Here is a 23,542-nt window from a genome sequence, read left to right as displayed (position 1 = left end):
CGAAAATATATACTCCCACAACCTCTCCCACAGCTAGTATTGAACCGACCCATTAATGTTGAAGGGTAGTGGAGGAAATGGAAGACGTGGATGGATGCAGAAAGGGCTAGGATGGAGAGATGCAAACCCACCAATTGGTTATTTATGGTGGATATTTTTGGAGTGAGATTTTTTTTAATTAAAAAAAATTTGGATTTAATTACTGCCATTTTGTTTTGTTTTGATGGTGGAGTGTGTTGTGTGTTTTGGTGATTTGGTTGTTTTATCTTTCCCTTTTGAAATTAGTCGTTGTCTGCAGAGATAGAGGAGGTTGTTTTGATGGTTTCCACTGCTCATAATATCCATGAGCCAACATCGCCAACCGCCAACACCTCCCTCTTGTGCCACCACCAACGCATGCCTAAAAGTTACAGATTGTATCGTAAGGGTTGGGCCTCTAGGTGGGGTTCTCCATTTTTGTTTGTTATGTGTAATTTTGCTGCGATGGGATTGTTGCTAGGGTTGTATGGTCAGGGGTATGGTGGGTCGAGTTATGGTTTGGGTGTGACTGGGTGGGTTGTTGGTTATGTTCAATTGGAGCAAACGAGTGGGTAGACAGAAGAGGTTGAGAATAAGTTGAGGAAAGGGAGGGAGTGATGACCGATGATGGGTCGGCGTGGGGAATAGAGAAGGGGCTAGGTAGGTTTTTTTTCTTAATGCTTTTTTATTTTATATAAATTTTTTTTAGGAATTGGTTAGTGGGTGGGTCCCATATTGGTCTCTTTCTAACTATTGTTTGGTTATGAGGTGGGTGCCACGACTGCCGCGTCAGCATTTAACGTTTGACTTTGACAATCAATGTAACGGCAGGTGTAAATTGGTAATACTTTGAAATGTCGGTTATGAAATAGATTTAATTGAAACCTTACGGCCCATTTCGATATTGACACTAAACCTCCAGGAACTAAAGTGTAGTTTTTCTTACTTTAAAACCAAAAAAATCCCCCATTCCTCTCCTCCATCCTCATTATCTCTTCCCACTCCTCTCTCTTCCTCTCTCGCAGACCCAAAGGAAGCAAACACCAGTTGAAACCTAGGCAACTTGGAACCAAAACTAGTTGAATGATTAGCATAATGCACATATAATGTTATAAACATTACAAGATTAGCATGCTAATAATCAGGAATTAGAGAAAGATTGTTTTATCAATTGCTACAAAGCAGAAACATAAACTTCATTCCTTATTAAATTAAGCAATACTAAACTCAACAAACAAACAAACAACGACCCAAAAACATGATCTTTAATTAATTTTTTACACGTAAAAAAACTAAAACCCACCCACCCAAACACCGTCTTCCTTTTCCTCCCACACAACAAAGATTGTTTCATCACTTAGACCGATTAGCCAACCTCTCCACCTTCTCGTCCTTCAAATTCAACCCAACCATGGCCTCGCCCAACCCGCAAGTCACCTTACCTAGCACATCCGGGTCCCTGTAATGGGTCATAGCCTGCACAATTGCCCTCCCCCTCTTCACCAAGTCACCACTCTTGAACATGCCGAACTCGATAAACACCCCGTAGCAACCTAGCTACGTCGCCACGCTTCCCGCAGTGAAGTGCACCACATGCAGCCTCCTCAGTTGCTTCGTCTGCATCACCATATCGTACGGCGCAGCAATCTTCTTCGTGAAAGTAAACACCTCGTCGTCGTCCATGTTCCACAAAACCCTAATGTCCCATATCACGGACCACACATGCCTCACCGCTTCGATGATGTTCCCCGTGCCGGCATCGCCCTTGATCCAAATCATAGTTGCTCCTTCTCGGACTCGGCAGAGCGCCTCACCGAGATTCTGGCACCCACAGACGAACGACACCCGAAAATTGTGCTCGTTGATGTGGTGCTCTTAATTGGCGAGGGTTAGGACCCCGCTCTCATCGACTTAATCGACGCCGATGGCTTCAAGGATTTGGGCCTCAACGAAGTGGCCAATTCGGGCCTTGACCATGACGGGAATGGTCACGGCCTGCTTGACTTCTGTTGATGCTCTTTTTGGGAAGTCAACTTAGAAAAAAGGGTTTGTCTTCAGCAGTGGAGAAGGTGAGGACCTTCGGTAAGGAAAGAGTCTGCAGAAGACAAAGTAGGAGAAGTAATCGTTAAGCTTTGGACACCGGTGTGGTGCCAGCCGAAGGCTCTTCGATGCTTAAGTCAGCTAAGGGTGGTAAATTTAGCAGAGTAACAGTAAAAGTGAGAGAGAAGTTACCATTTTTACTTATGTACTGTTTCCTATTTATAGGGAGGTGAAAGTGGGAGGTCTGCACAAAGTTTCGATGTGGGACTTTGTGCAAGTCACTGTAGTGGTGACATGTGTCCTGGAGATTAGGTTCGGCAGTTTGGAGCTTCGGTAGTCGAGAGCTTCGGCATGTGTCTGGCACCTCGAAAGAGTGTCTTCCTTCGGCAGGGGAGAAGGCGTGTCTGCTTTGGTGCTAGTCGTTTTGAGGCTGGATATGCTCGGTTGATTATAGTGTAAACAACTTCTTTGATGAGTTGTGGGTTTTGGCTAGTGTTTGCTTCCTTTGCTCACCACTAACATCAGGGATGAGTGTTTTGGCCGTTTGGGCTTCATTCTTTCCAAAGTTTGGGATTTTTTTCTTTGTTTGGGTCGAGGTTGGAGAAGGGACTCTGGCTACTACGGAGACGACTGAGGGTTGGGGAATAGTGATGATGATTTGGGTTAGGAGGCTGTGGATTTGGGTTAGGAGGCTGTGGTTTTGGCTTAGGGAGGGGGCTGGATTTTGGGTCTGCAAGAGAGGAAGAGAGAGGAGTGGGAAGGGATTGGGGATTTTTTTGGTTTTAAAGTATTATTTATATTTATAATAATTAAATTAAGGTTTTTAAAAGACAATTTTTAGTTTTTAATTTTTTTTCTTCATACATGGCATTTAGTTTAGCAAAATAATGGGTCTAATTGGTGTCACGTCAGCATTTTTAACAGAATTTTTAATAGACTTAACGATGAGGGATAAATTAAAACATAAAATATCAATGAGAGGGTTAAAGTGAGTCGCTTTAACTCGGAGAAAGTTTAGTGGAATTGACCAAATGTTTCGGGGCGATTGTATCACTTAAGCCATAATAAATAAAAAACGAGCGGCAATCTGTTCGCCGACGACAGCGAAAAGGGTCCCTTTCAAATGAGGAAGGGACAACCTAAAGAAAAATTTCTGCTTTTCGCTTGGATTGGATTGTATCTATTGGGAATTAGATTCTTCGGAATACTTAAACCCGCATTCTATTTTCCTCCTCATTTCCTTTTCATATTTTCCTTTCTCAAAAACTCACACCCACTCTCGCTCACAGCCACTCTTCACAAAAATCAAACTCTTCATTTTGTCACAGAACGTTTCGGCTTCGTTCACCTCTGTCTGGGTAATCAAAGCAAGGGAAGGGACGTTGTTTTTGGATGGGTAATTGTCAAAAACGACTTGTGGAATCTGCATGCTTTTAATCAAATTTTTCAGACTGTCAATGGTCCACGGTCCACAGTTGACACCGAGAATGCCTCAGTCACTACTGCCATCACTCTCCATCTCTCAGTAGCTTGTTTCTTCATAAGACAAATCATTATCTCAAGCTCTTTTCAGGATTCTATCATCTGGTCAGTTGATTCAGTTCTCTTTTGAAAATTTAGGTGAAGTTTTAGACATAGTTGTTGCTCTAATTTTTCCTTTTGAATTATTGGTTAAAGTTTTTATCTTATTTATAATTTTGGAATCGATGAGATATCTAATCTGGGCTTTAGATTACCCTAATTTCTTTTTCTTTATTGTGATTGTGATTTTAGCTAAGGATTGGCTGATGGGTTTTTATTTTGGGTCATCTGATATGGTTTTGAGATTGGTTTCATATCTATGATTTTGGTTAGTCTTCAAGTGCAAGTCTGCCCCTATATATGTGTTTAACCGAAAAAGGATTGTAATGTATAAGTGGCATGTGTTGAATCTGTTTTGCTAAGTGTGGCATCTGTTGAATCTGTTTTGGTATTTATGCATCTCTTGGATCTGTTGAATCTGGTGTGGCATCTGTTGAACTGTTTTGGTATTTATGGCATCTCTTGAATCTGTTTTTGATGTTAGAGGTTTCATTTATTGTCTAAGTGGCAGATTCTTGCTCTATGCCCCACCTATTGCTTCAGGCTCATATTAGGGGTTTCATTTATTCTGTTGGCCTAATTTTGTACTTACTTATAGTGCTCCTGTATTCAGAAACATTTGACGGATTCTGTGTAGTTTTAGAGTATTTTAGTTCCATGGTCGATAATTTTCTACAATAAGTTCTGAAATAGATTAGCTGTAATGATTCTGCAGACGCTCAAATAAACAAGAATTGAACATTCTGTTTTTCATTGGATCATGGCCTAGTCCTGTTTTTCATTTTGAAACAAGCATATTCATATCATAATTATATCCATTAAATCTGTTTTTCAGGTTAGAGTAATACATAGGTACGTATTCATTTATAATCTGTTTTTTTTTATGTTAGAGTCACACATAGGATTGAATTTCAATTATATTGCTCCAATTATAGCCATTGAATCTGTTCCTGAATTCCAGTGAACACATAGGCTTCAACTTGGTGATTATAGAAGTTCGTTCACAAAGTCATACTATTAACACACCTCTCTCACCACTCCAAGTCCGAGTCCTACAAATGCACCACCAATTGTTGATGAGGGAGCAGCTGCAATCCCCACACTTCCTCCCTCTTCAGGAAAGAAACAACCAACTAGGGAAGCATAAGTGGTGTGGAAACATTTTGCTGGGGAAAAAGTTGAACTGGGGAGTGATTGCCCTAGGGCTTATTGAAACTGTTTGTCAAGCGGATTATGCATGTGATCCCATGAGAAATGGAACATCTGAGAGAAAAATGTACTGTGGGTTCTCCACTGAGAGAGGAAAACAAACAAAAACTCTTGTATTTGAGAAGAAGGGAGTCCTAGTTGCACATGCATATAACAAGAAGAGTAGACTAGCTTGTTTGGAAATGATAATACTTGACGAGCTTCCTTTTTGGCATGTGGAAGGGATAGGGTCTAGGTGGTTTATGAGAGAGGTCCAATCTAAATTTGATCCACCGTCTCGTAGGACCATTATATAGATGTGTGGAATTCCTTTCAAGATCAGAAGGCCAAAATCAAGACTGTTTTCTCTAAATTCGCAAAAAATGTCTCTTACTACTGACACTTGGACTTGGCATACTAGCCTCTTGGCATGCTCTTTCTAAGTGCTCAAGGCTTTTTCTATTGCTCATACATTTTGTTTTAACAATAAAAATTGAATTTTACAGGATTCAACTGTTTTGATTTTAAAATTGAAGCAGAAGTCATACAAATTATCTTATTTGTTATAACTGATGCTAAACACTCTTTAAATGGAAAGTTGCAGATTATGTGACTATGGAATATAAGATTCTGATCCCGTTCCATAAAATATGATTTGTATGACTTTTGCCTTAAGTTTAAAAACAAAAAAATTGAATCCTGTAAAATTCAATTTCTATTGTTAAAATAAAATGTATGTGCAATAGAAAAAGCCTTGAGCACGCAGAAAGGGCATGCCAAGAGGCTAGTATGAAGAATGGTATAAATGAATTTAGTTGGTACTTAATTTGATATCTTCAATAGTTACGAGCAGTAAGGTCTGTTTTAACATAGAGCATTGACAAATGGAGTTGTGTGTGTTTGGTTAAGATAAGGTGGGAAAAGGTCAAGTATTGTTATGAATAATTCATTGATCAATTTCTGTTTGACTTTGAGATTTTGGTAAATTGATTTGTAACAGTTATTAAATTTCATTCATTGGATTCATAAATCTGTCTTTGTTTCAGATACATTTTACCAGTGGGGGTGTAATTCTGAACTGTGAGATTTATGCATGATTAAGAAGATGTCAACTGCACAACCTTTGAAGAAAATAGTGTCCTGTGTTATCCTCGATTTGGATGGTACACTACTTAACACAGGTCTGATCTCTGAGTAGCATTTTCAATTTTGCTTTTAACTTCATGTTATTTGATTTGTGACAAGGGCTGATGCTTCCTTTTTTTTTTTCCAAAGTTGGATACAACTTTTATTCTTAGAAGTAGCTTTTGTTTTCTACTGGTGTTAGTGACTCCTTTTCTTCATTATTTTAATTAATTACAGATGGCATTGTAAATGATGTTTTAAGAGTTTATTTGGGCAAGTATGGAATGCAGTGGGATGGACGGGAAGTTCAAAAAATAGTTGGAAAAACACCACTTGAAGCTGCAAGTGCTGTTGTTGAAGCTTATGGGCTCTCTTGCACAACGAGTGAATTACTTTCAGAGATTACCCCCATGTTCTCTAATCAGTAATTAACTACTGTACTTGCTTGTGTCTGTTAAAAAATCATTTTGATACTAGTACCAAATGTTTGTTTTGGCTGTTTATTACTATTGGCTTTTAGGAGAGGAATATATAATGGATGTTAAGGTCAATATATAAAAGAATTTTGTTAAATGTGTCTCTTTTCTGCTTTTTCTAAATGTTAGTCATTTTGGATGTTGGATCGTTTTCTTTTTGGGCTAAATGGAGCTTGTTTTAGATCATATGTTTTTAAGCATGCTTCCATATGATAATGAGAACAAATCATTCACTCACTGTTATGTGTTCAGGCAGTACTTTAGTGGAAAACTGTTAATTGGCTATTGGCAATTGTCATTCTAGGTGGTGCAACATCAAAGCACTTCCAGGTGCCAATCGATTAATTAAACATTTGAGTGGTCATAGAGTGTCAATGGCAATGGCTTCAAACTCTCCAAGGGAAAACATAGAAACCAAAATTTCTTTTCATCAGGGTATACTTCTCCAGAAGCATATTTGCTTACATCGTACATGGAAAGTTATCTAGTATCGTGTGCATTCAGGATATTATGGGTCGTTCTTATCATACAAACAAGCACTTATTTGCTTATTGTATTTCATATGCAGGCTGGAAGGAATCCTTTTCTGTCATCATTGGTGGTGATGAAGCAAGATTGGGGAAGCCTTCTCCGGAAATGTGAGATGCGTAAACGTGTTTTTTGAGCTTCAATTTGAGTGTGTATTTTTATTTGAATTTTTTATATGAAGGATTAGATATATATGGTATTCTAAAACCTGAAATATGATTTTGCATTGTAGATTCCTTGAAGTTGCTAAAAGGCTTAATGTTGACCCTTCCAGCTGCCTTGTCATTGAAGATTCTCTGTAAGTATCTTACTCGGATTCTTTACAGGTTTGAATTTGTTCTTCTATTAAAGTAGCCAGAGCAAAAACTGTTGCAGGGAACATTCTCGTTTTAGTGTTATGGTTTTCGTTTATGTTCTCTTCAACTACCCTTGTTTACATTACATCTAAAACTTCTTCAATAAAAGAATGAACCTGATTGAAAACCTTGAGTTTTGCTACAGATACTATCCTCAAACAAGTTAGATTCAGACTAACTTTGATAAGGTTGGCACATGCTGTATTGGAATATAAGTCATATTACATTTTTGGCCAATAAAAAAAAAAGTCAGTTACGACTCTTTCACACTGAACAAGTTTGGTATTAAATTTAAAAACTAAAGTTAATAAATCAATTATACCTACTTAATACCCACTATTTTCTCTCCCACATTCTAAATTTTATTTCCTTAATGTACCTTCCATCACCAACACACATGCATTGCATGTGTGTGATGCTTCTAGTTACGATTAGTAATTTCATTTTAGATGGCAAATAGCTGCAAACGAATAATTGATGTGCCCTTCTTCACAAAAATTCTTCCTTCGATAATTTGATGCTGTGTTTCTTCCTTATGCTGTGTATATGGTCAAGTCATGTCACTTTTCTTTACATTTCTTCCTTGGAACATTTCTGTATTGGTTTTGTCAGACCAGGTGTTACAGCTGGAAAGGCTGCTGGTATGGAGGTGGTTGCTGTACCCTCCATCCCAAAGCAGTCCCATCTTTATACTTCAGCGGATGAGGTGATCAACTCACTACTTGATTTGCAACCTGAAAAGTGGGGCCTACCTCCTTTCCAAGATTGTATACCTCAGTACCTGTGTGTGTGTTACAACTACGCTTGAAGAGTTTCTTCTGCATAAGCCCTTTTCATTAGCACCATTGATTTGTTGTTGCAGGGATAAAAGATACTTTACCACTAGAACCTTGGCACATTGGTGGTCCTGTCGTTAAGGGATTCGGTCGGGGCTCAAAAGTACTTGGGATCCCTACAGGTGTGTTGCTGTCGGCCTATCCAGTTAGTCTTCATTCAACTGTACATGTCTTTGGATGAAACAATAATTGACTGCTGTTCTTAGTTTAGATAATATATATACAGGTTAGTTTTATCTCATATGTAGGCGATTTTTTGAATGCACCTGATATTGGCAATATACAAGTTACGTTCCTTAGGTCCGACTTTGCTTGACTGAGCTTGAAATTATTGGTTTGTTGCTGGTGATTTGTTGTTTCTCTCCCTGTCATGCTCAATTAATTTGTTTCATTTCCTCATTTCTTTGTACTTATAAGTGCACTACATCTTTTCTACAGCTAATTTATCCACAGAAGGATATGGATCTCTTCTTTCAGAACATCCCTCGGGAGTATATTTTGGTTGGGCTGGATTATCTAAACGAGGTGTCTTTAAAATGGTCATGAGTGTTGGTTGGAATCCTTATTTCAACAACACTGAAAAGACTATAGTGAGTTTTTCAAGACACATTAGGTGGCATTTGCAAGTATTTTTCTTCTCTGTTGAATTTAATTTGTAATGCAGGAGCCATGGTTGCTTCATGACTTTGATGAGGATTTCTATGGGGAGGAACTGCGTCTTATTATAGTCGGCTACATACGGCCAGAGGTATTAGTCAAAAGTAATCAATCTCTTCTGGAAAATACCAATTGCTCCTCCTCCCTGTCCTTCTATCTATGTTTCCTAATGTTCGTTTATGAAATAAACAGGCCAATTTCTCATCCCTCCAGAGCTTGATAGAGAAGATTCATCATGACAGAAAAGTTGCAGAGGAAGCTCTTGATCTTCCATTGTTCTCCAAATACAAGGACGACCCATATATTAAAAGTTCTACATAAGGGTGGCCCAGCAATTTCTTGGAGGCTAGTTGTCATCGGCTAAAACAATAAATCAAATTGTACACAATTTTGATGTTCATTCATTTTGAAGTGACTCTATGTCACTCTCATGAATGTAACGGATATAAAGTGCCTTAAATCACAAATCAAATTTACCGTTTCCTAAATTATCATGATGAAGTTGTGGTTAAAGGTAGACATCAGTTACAATTTATAAATCAGAAAAAAATGAGCAGAGAAAATCTCCAGGCCTTAGCACTAGTACAGTTGTGCAAGCTCTTGTTTGCAGATGGTTTGTTTTAGATTGCATGTTATTGGGGAAAACCGCTCCTCACAACCATGTTGATTTGCCTACGCCACAAATAAGCACTTACAACCCAAACCCCGTCAGTCGAATTTGAAAGCCGATAAGGGAGGGAGGTGGGGAAGCACTCCAAATCCGACAATCTTAGGCAGAATGACCGATGGAAGAACATCTGCAACAAAGTTTGCTTTCCTTAGAACATGATGAAACCTGGCTTCTTCAAAGAAATCAGCAAAAATGAATGTCTCAAATGATAGACCGAATCTGAAGTATCATGCAGCAGACAACCAATATCAATAACGAGAGCACCCCTCAGCCAAAATTTTGGTCCATAAGATTGAAGCTTCATGATAATCATAACTACTTCCTTCACATTCATAATACAACACAGAAAATTTGAACCCAAAAAAAAAAAAAAAAAAACACAGAATGTAGAGTTTTCATTCAAAAAATAACCAAGGAGTTCCATACATGTTAGAAAGATATATTCGTTGTCAAATTACACTTATCCAAATGGAAATAGAACATTGGTATATGTAGAGTATAATTACAATTATCCAACTGGAAATAGGATATTTTCTATGAAACTTCAGCACCTGAAAAGATCCAAGAACAAAAGCCACTACAATGTCAATGAAATTGCACGCTCAAAAGCATATTATAGCATGTTAATATCAATGAGTCTGGTTACAGTTCCTAGTGCTTGCCAGGTTACTAAGGGAATTAAATTTCATGTAAAATTCAGTGACTAAAAGGGTATTTAACCCAGTCACTCAACCCCACAAAATATCATGTAATTCGACTTACACATCATAGTGAAGTTCAAAATTCAAGTCAATACTTTATGGATAAAAAAAAAAAAACTTTCAGCAAAAAGATTATTATATCAGAATACCAAGTTTAATAGAGAATTCTAGACTTATAATACAAATGGTATAATATCAAAGGGGAAAATGAAAGTTAGCCAAGTCAGAGATAGAATGATAAAGGATGCAAGTTTCATGTAATTATTTGCAACCTTTTGCAACATTGACGCTTTAGCCTGTACCATATGACTAAGTTTGTAATGTTTGGAAGTAATTAAATGTAATTCTTTATTTATGTCGAAGTCTCTTCTAGGAATTTAAAAGGTCTGCTTCCGGCACAGAGTTTCAGTCACGATTTCTTTTAGTGATCACATTTTTTATTATATAAAGTACCATCAGCTAGTGAGTTTTTGGCTAATAATCTAAATGTATAGAGAGAGATAGAGAGCCACCCCTAACCACAGGGGAGGGGGTACTATTAGCATTAGACACCACCGACTGTATGGATGGTTTCCGAGTAAGAAGTTGGCTAGAATCAAATGTCATGTGATCCGTGTCACCTGATTCAATAATTCACGTGTGCTTTTGAGATGAGGTATTGAAAGCATAACTTTTAGTAGTGGCTATAGAAGCACGAGCCAATGTAGCCTGTTCAGCATGACTGACCGCATGCTTCTTGGGTCTTCAAGGAGGGAGAGAATCACAGTGGGGCCTAACATCGCAGTGGAAGTATAATTTGATCTGAGTTTGTGGGGTAGGAATTGTGGGAAAGGGTTTCGAGTCAGGGATTTTATAAAAGGTTTTGATTTGAGAATTTAGGATTTTGATTTTAGGAATTTGATTTAGGAATTTGATTTAGGGTTTGTATTTGAATTTAAGGATATGATTTAAGGGCTTCGAGATGATCTAGGATCGACTGCTTTGATACCATACTAAAATATGAATATGGTTTGAATACTTTAGGTTAACTGTATCTTCTCCATAAGGAGGTATATATAGGAGTTTACAAGTATGTTTTACAAGGAAATATACACAGTAATTAATTAGGAGAATATCTCATAATTATACAATGATTGTCAACTATATGAAACAAGGAAGTAAATCAACTAATTAACTTAGGAAATAAATCTCCTTGATTTGTTAGGTTAACTCACGTCAACAATCTTCACATGTTGTTATGGCTTCATTATGCTTCTAACATGTTGTTTATATTGTGTAGCTCTTCTTCTCATAAGCTATTACAGTATGAGTTGTCATTATCTTCTGCTTCAATTTGTTTTGCTATCTTGGTTATAGATTTCATAATGATTTCATAGAAAACTTGTGCCCCTATTTTGCTTATCCTCAATTCATATGTGTTATCTGGTCTCCTGGATGTAGTCTCAAAATAGATCTTGATAAAGTTGGATTGGTAAAGGAGGTTCAGATGATCATTAACAAATGTTGCTTAGCTATTGCTGCTCCTTTATATTTTTGAATATCTTGCTCGGTAGAGATTTCTGTATTTACTAATTCTGACAGACTAAGCAGTTCTGAAATTCCCTAGAATGGCCAACTAATCTGTTTCTTAATACTTAAACACCACGACAGGATTGAAATACTGTAACAATCCTGTAAGCAGAATCCCACAGAATATGCAGCAGCAATAAACTCAAGCCAAAACATAGACAATCGCATAAGGGACACAAGATATGTTGACGCAATAAAAAACCTCAATATGAGGAAAACAACTGCAAGCACTATGTCAGAAAATAAATCACTGTGAGAAAGAATACAAAAAGGTCTTACAAGTCTCAACTCACAAGACTAACGCTCACAAGGCAGACTTGCCTATTCGCCTTTGCTACTCAACCCAATCAGCGATCTTGTCTTCCTTGGTTAACAAGAGATGACACAACTCTATCCTCGGCTGCTCACACCTCAAGGCATGATTGCTGATCACCAACATGCATAATGCTCATGAACTCACACACATATGAAAAGATGATGATTTAATCACTCATGGAGGCTCACAAGGAATAGCCACATGAGTTTTCAATATAAACTCTCAAAAAACTCTCTATAAGAATATTTGTCGTTCATTTCTTTTCAACGTTGCAGCAAACAAAACGATTAAGTTCCTTTCTTATTTTACACGCTTAAAACTAGTCAGAGACCAAAAAAGGCTTTTAGCAAAAATGAGCTTTTTAACAAATAAATGATTTCTTTAAAACAAATAAGGCCACTTAACTAAAAACCCAGCTAAAAAGACAAAAGAACCCTTTTGCTTAAATAAACACCAAACTTAAGAGTATAAAACCATCATTAAAAACTCACTGATGTCTGGCACTAGATTATGTAAGACTAAAACCATATATCAGTCCTACACATCTGACAACTACTTTTGATGAACTTGCAAATATGCAAATATGAATGCATGGATGCAAAACATACCTTGGCATTGAAAGTGAAAGTGAAAGTCAAGCTACAGAAATTGAGAGTGACAGTGATTATGGGGATCTTGATTTTGTGGATGAAGGCTTTATTCAAGATGAGAAAGAACATAATTTGATCAATAACGATTATGCATTTTTTGATGGGTGTGTTGACCCAACCAAGGTTGATGGTGGCCCCAATGAAGGAGAAAAAGTTGAACATGAAGATTACAATACAAACTCACCAAGAATAAATGGGTCTCTTAATGCTTCCAGTGAAGAGGATGAAGAGGGGAGATCAAGCAAAAAGAGAAAGTGGCCTGAGTTTGATGATTTATCCATGACATTGATATGAAGAATCCACATTTCAGACTTGGTTTGAGGTTTGCAACTGCTGCCATGTTTAGAGAAGCTGTAAGGGTGTATTCTATCAATATTGCTAGGGAGCTGACATTTAAGAAGAATGATAGGGATGCTATAAGAGTTGTTTGTGAGAAGCCTTATCCCTTTGTGATATATGCTTCATCAATCAACAAAAGCAATAACCTCCAAGTCAAAACCTTGAATGGGGAACACACTTGTGGAAGCATGCCAAAACAAAACAAAAAAACAAAAAAAACAAAAAAAAAGGGACATGTCAATGCCAATTATTTGGCCAAGCATTTTACAACTAAGCTGACTAAGGCGAATTGGGATGCCATTTCATTTGCAGAGGAGGTTAATGAAGCTATTGGCTTACTCCTAGTAGGACAAAGGTATATAGGGCAAGAAAGAAGGCAATGCAAATGTTAGAGGGGAGTCATGTACAACAATATGCAGCTTTGTGGGATTATGATGAGGAATTGAATAGGGTGAATCCTGAAAGCACAGTTGTTATTAAATCAGATTTGGATGGTGATAGGCCAAGATTCCAGAGAATGTACACTTTCTTGGCAACTTGTAAACAAGGGTGGTTGGAAGGTTGTAGGCCTCTCATAAGGTTATATAGGTGCCATATTAAGGGCCCTCACCCTGGAAATTTTTAATTGTTGTTGCTGTAGATGCAACAATGGGATGTCTCATGTGGCCTATGCAATTGTTGAGGTGGACAATAACAACACTTGGAGATGATTTCTAGAATTTTTTAGTATTGATTTGAAGATTGAAAATAGCAATGGCTATATTTTTATGACTGATAAAGAAAAAGGTTTGATTGATGCTATGCATTAGCTTTTTCCATATGCCGAGCATAGATATTGTTTGAAGCACCTCATTGCCAATTTCATGACAGAGCACAAAGGTTTGACTCTTAGGTTATAAATGGAGTCCATTGGAAGAGCTACTACAAGGCCTTGGTTTGAAGATGAGATAAGAAGGATGTTGGATTTAGATATAAAAGCTCACGCATGGCTCACGCAGAGGGATGCAAGTCAATGGTGTAGATCACATTTCAATCCTCATTGTAAATGCGACATGCTGCTAAACAATATACGTGAGGTATTCAACATAAGCATTTTACTTGCGAGAATTAAGTCAGTCTTGGCAATGCTTGAGAGGATCAGAATGTACTGAGGAGAATGAGACAATTGGAAAAGGAGGCTGGACTTATGCGAGCAAGAAAGAGGAAGCTATGGGTTGCTTTGTTTATGTCATGGGTTGTACTAATTTTTGTAAAGTTTGGCAATTTGATGAAAAAAATAGATAAGGCAATGTTACTTAAAAAAAGGTTTAGGCAAAGTAGTGAAGTTGGTGTTTTTGGGCTATAAAATCAACTATGCAACGATATGTTTATTTCATGGCACTTTTGAGAATGACATTTGCTACTTCAAATCATTCATACCTAACATTACCTCACTTTGAACCTTATAATCAAATCTTAAACAAGTTGTTGTGATAATCAACAAATAAACTGTTGAGAATGACTTTGGCAATGATAATTAAGAAACTAGACAAAGCATTAATAATCAACAAATAAACTGTTGTTCAACAAACTGGCCAAAACATTGAGAACTTCATACATAATTAACAGACTGGCCTCAAGTTCAAAATACATCTTTTAGAGCAAAACAACATCAATACTAATAACATTTTGATATTACCAAAAGCCAATTGAATCCCAATGGCAATTCCGCACAATGCCAATTCTAATTAACCATTAACAAAAGCCATTTAACCCCAAATGAAGTTCAAAAGACATGTTCAAACTGTCATTGTCCAAAATACTAAGTCAACAAAATATTCGAAATCCTAACTTCCTTATAATCCCAATTATCTCAGAATATCCAAACTTAATACCGGTCCAACATTTTCCTCTTTTCCAAAAAAGATTTCCTTTTTGCTAGTGACTTGAACCTCCTTTGAGGCTCAGCTAGTGGTTGTGGTTGTGATTGAGAGCCTTGTTGAGACATAAGATGAGATTGAGAGCCTTGTTGAGACATAGATTGTGAGTGAGAAGCTTGCTGAGACATAGTCTGAGACTGAGGAGCTTGCTAAGAGTGAGATGCTTGCTGAGACATGGCTGAGACTGAGAGCCTTGTTGAGACATAGGCTGTGAGTGAGAAGCTTGATGAGACTAAGATGCTTGCTGAGACATAGGCTGAGACTGAGTTGTCTTCTTTTGGGTGTTTCCTTTGACCTGAAACAAGTATTGAAATAGGAAAGATTAGAAACCATGCATAAAGGAATTGAAATTGCAGACTTCAAATATGCTGACAGGTTCTTCCCCCTTGGTTGTCTAATAATCCTTTGAGTAGAAGTACTTAGCTGTGTCTTGTTTTTTTTTTTTTGGTAGATACGTAATAAACATATACATTGCACTCCATGAATCACACTTAATTTACATAAATAAAGTCAAAATCAATAAACAAGCATAGGTGAGATATACCTAACTGCTTGAGCTTCCTTGTCATGCCTTAGGACATTTCCTCTTATTATGTCCAGGTTGATTGCATATTGAACATTTAATTTCCAGATTATACCTTGGCAGTTTTCTTCCACTAGGATGAGAGGTTGAGGGTGGTATAGCTGCTAACCTTGTCCTGTTTTTCTTTGGCCTCCATGGTTAGGTGTGGTACTTAGGTGGCAGCAAAGGTGCCATGTTACACTTAGGCTACAAATCTTGGCTTGCCATGGGATCTACAATTTCTACATAAGCTCTTACAAAGACCTCCTTCTTGTAACAATCATTCACATACGCAAGATGATCTTCATTCAATTGGCCAATTGCAGCACAAGCATGCTTGTATGGGATCCGAGTGATATCTCATTGTATGCATGAACATGTGCATTTCTTCTCAAATCAACCACTACTTCAGTTCCACCAAATTTTTTGACTTCATATGTCTGATCCCCGGAAAGCTTTGGAATGCACTAGGTTGATTCCTTCTTATGCGTCTCAACTATAATGAAAATCCTTAGTCCTACATCATGGTGCCATTTCTCAAAAGCTGCCCTTCTACTTGCCATTAATAACATGATATAATACCTTACCCTCTCAAGACATGTCAAAATGAGCTTGTCTCTTGCATCAGTGATTGCACTGTTGAAGGCCTCACACATGTTGTTAAGAAAAATATCACATTTTGATGTAGTTCTAAAGTGAGATCTACACCATGATTGTGGATCTAATTTATCAAGTCAATCAAATGCAGCACCTGACACATCTTGGAGCTTTTGAATTTAGGTTGATACCAAGAAATTGTTGTGCTTCTTGCAATAGCCTCCATGTGATGTTTGAGCACAAGTCCTCTATGCCTAGCAAGTAAGAAGTTTGCATGAAGGTGTTTAAGATGGTGCCTATGCTCAGAATTTGGAAACATATCGGCTACTGCATTAATCAGCCCCTTCTGCCTATCAGTAATGAAAACATAGAAGTTGTTATTTTGAATACACAAATCTTCTGCCTATAGCTCCATAAACCACCTCCATGTTGCATAGTTTTCGATCTCCACCACAGCATATGCAATGTCGTATATCCCATTGTTTGGATCAACACTAACTGCACTGAGTAATTGGCCAGGGTGCCCTTTTATGTGACATGCATCTAACCCTATCAATGGTCTACAACCCTGGGGAAACCCCTTGTTTGTAGCTGCCAGACAAATGTACATTCTTTCAAATCTTGGTTTTTCACCCTTCAAACCAAACTTTATAATAATTGTGCTTCCTTCATTTGTCCTCTCTCAACTTATTAGCATAATCCCAAAGTGACTCAAACTGTGTTATATAGGTACCATCATTTATGGAAGTTGCCTTTTGTCTTGCTCTATAAATTTGTGACTTAGAAGCAATCACATAGAGGTATTCATTTACTTGGTCTTTAAAAGATCCCACATCCCAATTGTGGATTTTTGACAACTGCGTACCATAACTTTATGCTAACTATGATGAGTTAGCTGCACATTCCTCTCAATAGTCCCACACCCATGGGCAATGGCCTTTTTCCACCCTTTTACAAACTGCCCTCACTTTATTTACATCATTCTTGGCGAATCTAATCTTCTTCTTGTTAATGATTGAATAGTTCCTCACAGCTTTTTTACATATTGGAATAGTTGGAAACCTTAATCCAACCTTAAATATTGGGTTTCTCAAGTCTGTCTCGGGCCTAATGTCTTCAAACTTTGGTAATTCCTCATCCTTCTTTTCATAGGACCTCAACCTCCTCACCATCACTACTGTCCAAGTTGTTCACATCACTTATAGCTACATCAATTGACCTATTTGCTTCATATTCAAGGGCATTTAGGTCAATGTCACAATGTCAGTAGCATTGTGATGAACATAGTTGTCAAAAACTTTATCAACCTTCTCCAACAACCTTTCATCTACATCACTTTGCTCATAAGCACTGTCTATAAACTCAGAGTCAGATACTTCTTCCTCATCACTTTTCTCAACACTTTCCTCAACAGGTTCCTCAAAAGTTCCTCATCACTTGAGTCTTCAACATTTACTTCCTCATATGAAGTTTCTCCCTCCTCACATTGCTCATTTGCACTTGCCCCTTCCTCATTAAATTCCTTGGCAATGTTTCTTACACATGACTGCCAATGGAGTTATATTAGATTGTTCCAAGTACAACACCACCACTCTTGCATAACAGAGTGGCACCGAAGCACACCATTTTAATAGCTTATCATCTGTGTTTTATATCAATTACTTCACCATTCTTTATCCCAAACCAATAGACTGTGTCATTATATCCAAGCAATTCAGCCATCCCCCACATCTCTAACCTAGACATGTATTCCTCTACACACCAATCCAAGTATCCAACAAACCCCTCCCCCTCCCCCACATAATTCCACTTCTTTTGTTCAAACAATACTAGTGATTCTCCATGATGCACTCAAATGTGACAACCTCTTTATCATCTGCACAACCCAAGATAATAAAAACACTTTATTCATTTCTCACTTTTCAAATAGTACGCTTACCAACTTATTTAATTTCACCAATGGCAGCTCAACCTTACACAACAAAACAGAAAGACAAACCTACCAATTTTAATTCCAAACACATGCTCAACCTGACATAACAAAGCATAAAGATAAGATTTGCACCTAAATAAAGACAAGCTCCTCCTAAAGGAATCATCGATGGAAAAAGAAAAAAAGAGGGGCCACACTTATTGTAAAGGTATTGAACATCACCTGGTTCTCTAAGGGCTCTCATTGTCCCCTACACCTTTGCAAGATCCGTACGTTCTGACAAGCGTTCTGTGCTCAGTCTTCTACTCTGCAACCAAATGCCTCTTATGTGGATTGAATGTGGAAAACCTTAAATCCCCAGCTTTTATGATTTCTCTTTATATTTAGTTTTTCATGCGTTTTTTATTTATTTCAAATTGACGCGAAAGTGGGTTGGGCGAATAGGTTAGGGCTGGGCGGGGTCCACTATGCCACATTAGCTGACAATCTAATGGAAAAAGGTCTCACGTGGCATAAATTACCAAAAATCCCATGCCACGTCAGCGAATTTAACAGATTTTTGAACGAACTTAACGGCATGGAGCAAAGTGAGTCACGAAACCTCAGTCAATGGATGAAAATGGGCCATTTTGAGTTTGGGGGGTAAAGTGGGATATGACCAAAGTTCAAGGGGGCATTGGTATAATTAAGCCTTCTTATATTTGATTAGAACATGTAGTCCTATATCACACAATCTAATTGGAACCCGAAGTTCTTCAATTATCATATCTATGTAATTGCTATCAAATTGAGTTGGAAAGATCTTTGATTCATAATTTTGAACATATTGTTCTTAAAATCAATACTTTTATGTGATCTTTTTGAACATGATGTTCAAGATCAAATTCAGTCTATAGTCAGAAGTTTTATTTATATGACTCGCTAGAACCCGAAGTTCCATACTTTAAAACCTGAAGTTTGAAACTTTTTAAAGTTTCAGTTTATAATAGAAATTTACATATATCTTCATACTAGAACTTGTAGTTCTATAAATTAAATTTATCTTAGAACTTTTTTTTTTTTTGATCAAATAGAAAATTTTCATTCGTCACTTGCACCAAACAAACAATAAAGGTTTACAGACAAACGGAAGGCGTTAATGTGGCCTCATTAAAACCTTGCCATCAAAAATCCCCAATGGAAGAAAATCCAGTCAAGGAAAAAGAGTACCACCGCACCTCAAAAATGCAAACAAAAATCTACGCCATAGTTCTATCCTTATCTAACAAAATGCTTAGTCATGTGGGAGCACGATTTGTCCAGAAAAGTCGAGATCTCGCTCTCAATTCGTGCTGGGCTAGGCCATGTGCCACCCCATTGCCTTTTCAATGTTGATAAAACACTCCAGCCTCCTCTCAATCAACCATTAACCGACGAACATCCTCCACCACATTGCCAATATTACTTTACAATCCAAACCATCTTTGAGAATAGAAACAGCTCCCTGAGAATCAAGACCAATGGTAAATCGAGTAAAACCCATGTATCCCATCATCAATAAACCTTCTAGGACAGCTGCCAACTCAGTGACCAAAACATCCAGACCAGGTGGACCGCCAGAAGCAAACCCACATATAAAATTTCCGTCATGATCACGACAGCAGCCCCCTAGACCTCGACCACTTTGCTCACGACCCACAGCCCCATCAGAGTTAAGAATAAAAGTATTTACCCCTGGTTTCAACCAATGGACCTGTTGAGGTACAAAGGGGAGCTTGGACCGCTCCTCACAAGATTTGAACACCGCAGCATCTCCATCGTGTTTTCCACCATATTATCTAGCCGTGTAATCTGTTTCCCATGCAAAGAGTCGTTACGTTGTTTCCACACACTCCACACACAACAAGCAAAGCACTCTAAGTCAGCTTTCGACAACATTAAAGCCACAGCCTCAAAAATATAAGCAAAAGTGCCAACCGCCATAATAATTCGCCAGATAAAATAGGTACATTTGACTCATTTTACAAGACCACAGAGCATGGTAGGCATCTTCAGGATATTTCCCACACCTTGAGCACACTTGAGATGTAAGCACCCGTCTCTTAAATAAATTGACTGTCGTTGGTAGAATTTCAGAACTTGCCCTCCAAATTAGCATTTTAATTTTGTTGGGGGCTGCAAGCTTCCAAAACTTGATGTTCTATATATTCAATTTGTCATATAACCTTCTATTTTATATTTTATATTCTTGTCATTTTTATTTAGTTATTAGAACACAACACTATTATTATTATTGTAATTTTTTTTCTTTTTTTTTAAATTAGTACTACTATATTTTCTTTGTGAGTTATTTATTTATTATCTTATTTAGATCAGAAGTTCCATGTTAAGAAATTAGTTGAAACTAGACGCTTCATTATACATATTTGAAATACATAATTTAATTCGAGATTAAAAAAATATGAAATATTTACAATGATATACTTAATTCAAAACCTGAAGTTTTGATTAGACATTTTAATCAAAACATGAAGTTTTGGATATTTAATTTGTAATCCAACCCATAAGTTATGGATTATTTTTTTTTTAAGTATAATAAAAATGTTATAACTTTCTTCTATGAACCAGAAGTTCAATGAATATAAATTTCATGGATCCAAAAGTTCACAGGGATTTTAATGTCATTGCCTTATATATACAATTAAGAAAGAGAATAGAGATCCAAGTAAGATCGTAATATGGAAGAGCATAATGGGAATAAATTTATCGTTTCAAGTTTCAGGTGCTCCACCAGTAGCAATATGGAAAAAAAATATGTATTTCAATTGTTGGTAAATAAATTTTTTTTACTCGCGTTCACAAATTTCATATAATTGGATCCAAATTATTTCCTGAAAAAATATAAGCATTACATAATTCCCTGAAGTGAATGTAAGCTCCATATCATTTCTTGAAACAAATGTCACTTACATAGTATCACCATACATGAAATGTTTTTGAAGTTAAATAGTATAAAGGGAGGGTCTTGTATGATAAGGCCTTTAAGAATTATGATATTTATTGTTAGAGAAACAACGAACACAACTATTTGATGAGTTGAAAATTATTTTGGAGTTTAATTACCATTTATTTTGGTAAATCTCCTATTATGTTCTACAAACCTAACCAAAAGCTATTAATAGGTCAAATTATATAGTTACAATGTTTAATATTACTTTGTTCCAGAAGAAACTCACATAGCTTCATACATATACGCAATGAAGTTAATGTTGAAACTTTGAATAAACATGACTAATACTTATGGTCTTGTGCCACAAGCATATTAATCATAATTTACTTCATATATGAACCCCTTTTCCGATAAGAACCAGAAGTTCTTTGATCTGTAATAATTTATGACATCAAAATTTTATTTTTGATTGAATAGTTTTGGAGACCATGATATTTATGTTACATTATCTATATATTGAGCGAACCTGAAGATTTTGCTCCACTTTATCAATTTTTTTTTTCTTATTTACATTTGGTCCTGAAGGACAACACTTACCACTTTAACCAAAGGTTTATTTTGATGAGACCAATTTCCCATCGTTAGGGGAGAAAAGATTGTTCTTGAAGAATGATGTGAATTATTATGAAATGTATTCATTATTGTTTCATTAAAGTTTTGTGCCATATGTGAAAATAAGGTTAAAAAGAAATCGCAATCTAGAAGATTGCAAGTCAAATGCTAGAAGCAATTAAAAACACAGTTGAAGTAGCAAATCACATCAAAATGTTGATGCCCTAATTAGACAATCTAAGGTGGTGACAAATGATTTATCTAGTTGTGTGCCTAAGTCATCCACAATGTTGAAGTCGAGACTATATTAAAAGGTCACACATGTAATGTCCAGATTTCCTATATAATTAATTTTGGAAGAGATACCGTCTTATAAGAAGACATAAGTCCATTAGAAAACAATGAAAGTCCTTGAAGAGGCATGGGTACCCAGTGACTATGAAAATGTCTATATCTTATGCATACATAAAGAGAAATGTGGGTGTACAAATTGACGATTATCAATTATGTTGTTTATAGTACGTACTAAAGTTATCAAGGGCTATGATGATATTTATCCATGTTTTATTATGATTTTCGTCAATATAAACAAAGATTGGCCAAATTGGAAGAGGAAGTCGTAAAATTGAATATTTTTGGAGAATTGGTACAAACAAAAACAAAATGAACCAAAAAAAAAAAATGATTGAGACCAAATCAAAGACTATTGCAAAAAATAAAAAATAAATAAATAACATGCATGCAGGGAGAAACAAACCACTAAAAAACAAACCAGTTTTTTTTATATATTTAAAATAAGTTCTTTTTAAATTTTTATTTTATTTTATCCATTTCAGGCAAGGCAAACAGAACTTATCTCTTCAACAAGTTGTCTTCTTATTTTAACTCTAGCAGAAAGATTGCCAATGATGAGATCACTAGGATGATTCTTACTCACCCAAGGAGTAGGAATAGGTTCCACAGGTTCTGTGTGAACAACCTCATGAGTGATAAGCTCAATAGATTTAGGTGGAGGTGGTTCAGTGACAATTGACACAAGGTTTTCCTTTCCCACATCATACAGGATGATACCATTATCTTAGCCGAGACATCAGACCACCAAACAAAGAAGCTGTCCGAGCATTGACAGTTGGGTGCATCTTCCCAGAAGTTTTGGCTATATCTACCAGGCTAATCTTGGGGGTCTGAAGGAGCTCTCCAAATTCAAACCAGTGTAGAGATACTCTGGTATCACCTGTTGACAACCCAACTGCCTCCCACATAAACATATTGATGATATATACTGCCACCATAGGGCAAGTCTTTTAGGAGCAGGCATGCAAATGCCTTAGCAACAAACTCTTCCTTGGCTCTGCCTGCTTGGGGAGGTGTCTCACAAATCAGCATATCCCTAAACCAACGATACCTCCTCTGAACACTAGCCAACCATTGACTCTCTGTCCTCTGAGTACTGTGCCTAAAGACAGGCAAGCAAAAGGCTGTAGTTGGCTCAAAGAGTGCACTCTCAATCAAGGTTTGCTTAGGCACCACTTCATCCTTAAATCCAGGCATCCTCAATTCTGGGAAATACCACTGCAGTCACATCTGGACCATCCAAATTGGTCCATTGATGTTCATATTGACAAGGTCCACTGTCACATCAAGCAGACATCTGTAGATGGAGGCTAACACCCACTGATCGGTGGCCACATCCGAGTAGGTATGCAATGCCTCTACCAGATGTCACCACTCCACTTGAACATAGTTGGAGGCACTTGGGAAAATGAACCTATTAATCCAATACAATAAGAACGTCATGTGTTCTTATTCTATTTCCTTACTGTACTTAGCCCCGAAGTGCTCTCTGAGAAGGCTAAGTGGTCAGTTATTTCTTTGTTTGAAGTTGAACATTCCATCTTCAACTTCCCTCCTTGGCTAGGACTCCTCTGGTAGTCACCAAT

General features: G+C 37.1%; 1 protein-coding gene and 1 pseudogene across 3 annotated transcripts; one reads left to right on the top strand and one right to left on the bottom strand.

Moving 5' to 3' along the window:
• Positions 1,198-4,298, bottom strand: LOC18767573 (annotated as a pseudogene).
• On the top strand, positions 3,203-9,387 carry LOC18768426 (bifunctional riboflavin kinase/FMN phosphatase). 3 transcript variants are annotated; one of them, XM_020570640.1, is made up of 12 exons: positions 3,204-3,416; positions 3,509-3,645; positions 5,874-6,008; positions 6,190-6,376; positions 6,733-6,863; positions 6,997-7,066; positions 7,189-7,254; positions 7,925-8,079; positions 8,175-8,270; positions 8,587-8,738; positions 8,813-8,896; positions 8,998-9,387. In XM_020570640.1, exons 3-12 carry the CDS (start codon positions 5,921-5,923, stop codon positions 9,124-9,126), a joined length of 1,158 nt encoding a protein of 385 aa, XP_020426229.1. In that variant the 5' UTR covers positions 3,204-3,416; positions 3,509-3,645; positions 5,874-5,920; the 3' UTR covers positions 9,127-9,387. The 3 variants fall into 3 exon arrangements, with proteins under 3 accessions (XP_007201087.1, XP_020426229.1, XP_020426228.1); XM_007201025.2 differs by having other exon boundaries at positions 3,203-3,678; XM_020570639.1 differs by having other exon boundaries at positions 3,204-3,645.

Source organism: Prunus persica, chromosome G8 (assembly GCF_000346465.2).
Source record: "Prunus persica cultivar Lovell chromosome G8, Prunus_persica_NCBIv2, whole genome shotgun sequence".
NCBI lineage: Eukaryota > Viridiplantae > Streptophyta > Magnoliopsida > Rosales > Rosaceae > Prunus > Prunus persica.
This window is presented reverse-complemented; position numbering and strand designations above follow the sequence as displayed.

Bases quoted from the DNA above. Each gene is read 5' to 3' on its own strand.
- LOC18768426 (XM_007201025.2), top strand. From the start codon at position 5,921: ATGATTAAGAAGATGTCAACTGCACAACCTTTGAAGAAAATAGTGTCC. The intron at 6,864-6,996 runs GTATACTTCTCC...TTTCATATGCAG, and splicing joins CAAAATTTCTTTTCATCAGG to GCTGGAAGGAATCCTTTTCT. The intron at 8,897-8,997 runs GTATTAGTCAAA...TGAAATAAACAG, and splicing joins TCGGCTACATACGGCCAGAG to GCCAATTTCTCATCCCTCCA.